Source organism: Oratosquilla oratoria, chromosome 4 (genome assembly GCF_046742065.1).
Source record: "Oratosquilla oratoria isolate Oo_2021 chromosome 4, ASM4674206v1, whole genome shotgun sequence".
NCBI classification, from domain to species: domain Eukaryota; kingdom Metazoa; phylum Arthropoda; class Malacostraca; order Stomatopoda; family Squillidae; genus Oratosquilla; species Oratosquilla oratoria.
In genome coordinates this window covers 83,217,766-83,222,765 of record NC_134780.1, presented here as the reverse complement: position 1 = coordinate 83,222,765, position 5,000 = coordinate 83,217,766, and the positions used below count along the sequence as shown (strand labels likewise).

The 5,000-nt window shown below is 38.0% G+C and overlaps 1 protein-coding gene across 1 annotated transcript in view; it reads left to right on the top strand.

Moving 5' to 3' along the window:
* LOC143024998 (polypeptide N-acetylgalactosaminyltransferase 10-like) overlaps positions 1-5,000 on the top strand; it is a 27,295-nt gene that overhangs the window by 9,793 nt on the left and 12,502 nt on the right. The window contains exon 5 of the mRNA XM_076184592.1: positions 1,067-1,244. Within this exon, the coding sequence (XP_076040707.1) occupies positions 1,067-1,244 (178 nt within the window). The remainder of the gene's footprint in view (positions 1-1,066; positions 1,245-5,000) is intronic.

The window sequence follows — 5,000 nt, the reverse complement described above, 5'->3', positions numbered from 1 at the left end:
TATATCTATCTATCTGTGTGTCTGTCGCCATGTCTATTACTTATTTACTAACTCTCTCTCTCTCTCACACACACACACACACACACACACACACACACACACACACACACACACACACACACACACACACACACACACACACAGGGATAAATAATTTTCACTATGTTGTGATAGTATGAAACAACTGAGTTGAAAAGCATGCAGGAACTCTCTTTACTTTGCAAAATACATTTCTCATTCTTAATCCTTTCCCTGATACTCATAACGTCTTCATGTGGCGTTTGGTCAAGTTAGCCTCTGGAGGGGAAATGGTACAATTGAAGGATATCTCTGTTCATTTCATGTAACAAAAATAAATAAATAAAAAATATTTTTTTTTCTTAAAGGGAGAGCAACTCCCCATAAGCTTTGCTTCTCGCTCTCCCTTTTCAACAACTAATTTTGTAAAAAAAATTGTTTATATGTATGTCTAAATTGTATTTTATTTTGTTGAATAAACTAACTAACTAACTAATTTCCGACTACCGGCGACCGGATGGTCACCGGCCAGTTGTAGGTAGTCCTTGGAAGTCGCTGGTAGTCGGTAATAAGATAGAGAAATAGTCTTTAGTAGTTATAATGGTTACACTCTGTCGCTGCCATTGCAGGCAGAATACACCTTATTCCCGTGCGCTGCCACGCAAAACTATACCTATGCATTTATTTATGTATTTTATTTGTTATTTTTACATTATTATAGTTTTAATTTATTATTAATATGATTTTTTTTTTTTTTTTTTTTCATCCGACCTAGATATGGATCAAAAGGTCTCCTGTCGGCATGCTCCGCCTTTGTAATCCTTTGTAATCTTTGTAATCCTTGACCTGCCCTGACCTCACAATCCACAGCCGAAGGAAGTACTTTTGTACGGGGGAAACAACGGACTACATACCTCTCATCCACAAATACATTCTTACTAAATGTACATAGTCACGGATGAATACACGGAAATAGTACTGAATACTATCTCAAATAAGAAAAACAACGAAGGACGTTTGGTAATACTGTGAACTTCTTGTTCTCCAGATCCAATAGCTTCGAACTACAGAGTGGTAATGTGTCCCCTCATCGATTCGATCAATGCGGACACTTTCTCCTACGGTATCCAGGATGATGGAGGCAGAGGAGGTTTCGACTGGAAGTTCTACTACAAACGGATGCCACTTCCTCCTGAAGTCAAAAATGCGCTGCCCGAGAATTACGAGTAAGTCGAAAGGTCTTTAACCCATTAAACTCGGATGACAAGATGTCTTGCCATTTGGTCAAATCAAACAAAAAATCATAAAACACCAAAATGTTTGATCAAACACCAGAAAAATAAACTGAGAACGCTGCGTTAACATCCTACTACTAGTAGACCAGTGGTTCTACCTTATCTCAGAAAAAATTTCCGTACCCCCATCCAATACAAATACAATGCAAACATATGAAAAGGATTAGTGATACAAACCTTGCTTTGCTTTCTCATAGTAAATATACAGTACCATGCACTGGCTATCATGTCTCGTACCCCCATCCAATACAAATACAATGCAAACATATGAAAAGGATTAGTGATACAAACCTTGCTTTGCTTTCTCATTGTAAATATACAGTACCATACACTGGCTATCATGTCTCGTACCCCCATCCAGTACAAATACAATGCAAACATATGAAAAGGATTAGTGATGCAAACCTTGCTTTGCTTTCTCATTGTAAATATACAGTACCATGCACTGGCTATCATGTCTCGTACCCCCATCCAATACAAATACAATGCAAACATATGAAAAGGATTAGTGATACAAACCTTGCTTTGCTTTCTCATTGTAGATATACAGTACCATGCACTGGCTATCATGTCTCGTACCCCCATCCAATACAAATACAATGCAAACATATGAAAAGGATTAGTGATACAAACCTTGCTTTGCTTTCTCATTGTAAATATACAGTACCATGCACTGGCTATCATGTCTCGTACCCCCATCCAATACAAATACAATGCAAACATATGAAAAGGATTAGTGATACAAACCTTGCTTTGCTTTCTCATTGTAAATATACAGTACCATACACTGGCTATCATGTCTCGTACCCCATCCAATACAAATACAATGGAAACATATGAAAAGGATTAGTGATACAAACCTTGCTTTGCTTTCTCATTATAAATATACAGTCCCATGCACTGGCTATCATGTCTCGTACCCCCATCCAGTACAAATACAATGCAAACATATGAAAAGGATTAGTGATACAAACCTTGCTTTGCTTTCTCATTGTAAATGTACAGTACCATTACACTGGCTATCATGTCTCGTACCCCCATCCAATACAAATACAATGCAAACATATGAAAAGGATTAGTGATACAAACCTTGCTTTGCTTTCTCATTGTAAATATACAGTACCATGCACTGGCTATCATGTCTCGTACCCCCATCCAATACAAATACAATGCAAACATATGAAAAGGATTAGTGATGCAAACCTTGCTTTGCTTTCTCATAGTAAACGTACAGTACCGTGCACTGGCTATCATGTCTCGTCCCCCCATCCAGTACAAATACAATGCAAACATATGTAAAGGATTAGTGATGCAAACCTTGCTTTGCTTTCTCATAGTAAACGTACAGTACCGTGCACTGGCTATCATGTCTCGTGCCCCCATCCAGTACAAATACAATGCAAACATATGAAAAGGATTAGTGATACAAACCCTCCTTTGCCTTCTCATAGTAACTATATAGTACCATACACTGGCTATCATGTCTCGTACCCCCATCCAATACAAATAAAATGCAAACATATGAAAAGGATTAGTGATACAAACCTTGCTTTGCTTTCTCATAGTAATTATAGAGCACCGTTGCACTGATTTTCTTGTCTCGTACCCCCCATCCAATACAAATACAAACATATGAAAAGGATTAGTGATACAAACCTTGCTTTGCTTTCTCATAGTAATCATACAGTACCATTGCACTGGGGCTATCATGTCTCGTACCCCTTGGGGGAACAGGTATCCCAGGGTAAGAACTACTGTTACCAGACCGTGGGCCAAAAATTTGTGTGATCACTCTACAAGAAATTCCGTAGCAATTTTCGCGAGGCAACTTTAAATTCTTATGGGTACTTTGGACCATAGTGATGCCGAAACTTCAATTTCGCCACATTTTCACTTGCATGTTAATTAGCTACAGCTAGTTGAACTTACGAGTGGAGATGTTAGTTCACACAGTAGCCGCTAGGTGGCATCGGCTCGCGTAATCTCAGCTTTTCTTCAATAATAAAACAGATCTAGTCACTCCTAGTGTACTTCACGCCTACAAAATGAGGCAAGGGTATCAATATCCTGGTTAAAATTGACAGTCTATCCTCATCTATTACCAAAATTGACAAGATTTCTCCCAACTCTGCCACCAGGGGGCTCAATTTTCCTAGCTAGCCCAGTCAGAGAGATCAAGGAAATCAGGAAATTTTATTTGAAAAAGGTATTGAATTGTATAATGCTATTAGATATTTTTTTTATTTTGTGCAAAAAATTCTGCATACAAATCTTATATGTTATTTTCTAGTCTTCTATAGGTCAAATAAGAATTAAATAAGTTAAAATCAGGAAATTAAAGCCAAATTTCTTATCAAGACTATATTGTATTATCTGTATCAACTGTGATTGCAATAATATTTCCATATGTATATTTAATTTTTTTACATAGATTTAATTCCTTTAAAATATACCGAAATGATATTTTCTTAATCAAAGGTATAGGAATTCTTTCAACTGATCATTCAAATAATTACACACATTAACCTAGCAAATATATATCGACTCCTGTAAGTCTTTTAAAGTAAATACAATGTATATACATGAATCAAAAATAGTACATTTTCAGGATGATTCAGAGTTCATCATCAGAACTTGCAATATCGTCAGATACGTTGCTGTATATATTTTCATTCCTATCTTGAGGGGAGTTGTTGCCATGATCTTTACATTGGCAAAAGTCAAATCAGGACAATTTTCTTTTCCTGCAAGAACAAGTCTGATTATTGCACGAACTCTTCTGACACACAGAATATCCATGGTTACCTCAGATGGAGTTGGAGAAATTAACATCCACACATTGCTGAGCACTACTCCATCTTCTAATTGTCAGCCATGATTTAAAGGATTGGATGCATTTATTAATATATTTTGTTCCAAACATTTTCTGTAGATAGCAAGCTGATACATTGCTCGTCTAGAATGCTGTGTTAGACTATCAGCATTAGGGGGCAGAGCCTTGTCAGATTTACTTAACAATCTAAAGATATTACAACGAGCATCATTTAACATTTTGGTATACTATTTGGTTGTATAGGTGACAGACAAACTCCTGTAGATCAGAGAACAAATCCTCTAGATCAGGGGTTCTCAAACTTTTTCTCGTTAAGTACCCCCTGAGTTATAAGATCATCTTCCCGAACCCCCAATAATCTGACACACAGTTGCTGTTTTAACAGTAAACCGACACGATATGGCGTGCCTCTTCATTACACACACACACACACACACACACACACACACACACACACACACACACACACACCTCGTGGCGCTGTGGTTAGAGTTCTCGCCTGCCACTACGGCGGTCCGGGTTCGAGTCCCGCCCAGGACTGAAATAATTTCAGTATCGCTTTGCTGCGGGGTGTTACTCCAACTCTCGTGGGCGGGGAGTTGGGTGTGTGTGTGTGGGTGTAAGGTCACAGTATTACCCATAGATCGGCCATACGAACTCTGATCTCTCATCTGGGAGGTTAATGACTGTCAATCACGAGTCCAACACGTGATCCAAGACCATGGTGAATGGTGAATCTCACACACACACACACACATACAAAGACACTGCTATGATATTCTATTGTGACGTTGATACTACATTAATCTTGGTTCAAGCTTTGGAGCCTGGAATAACCTATTTTTTTTTATCTT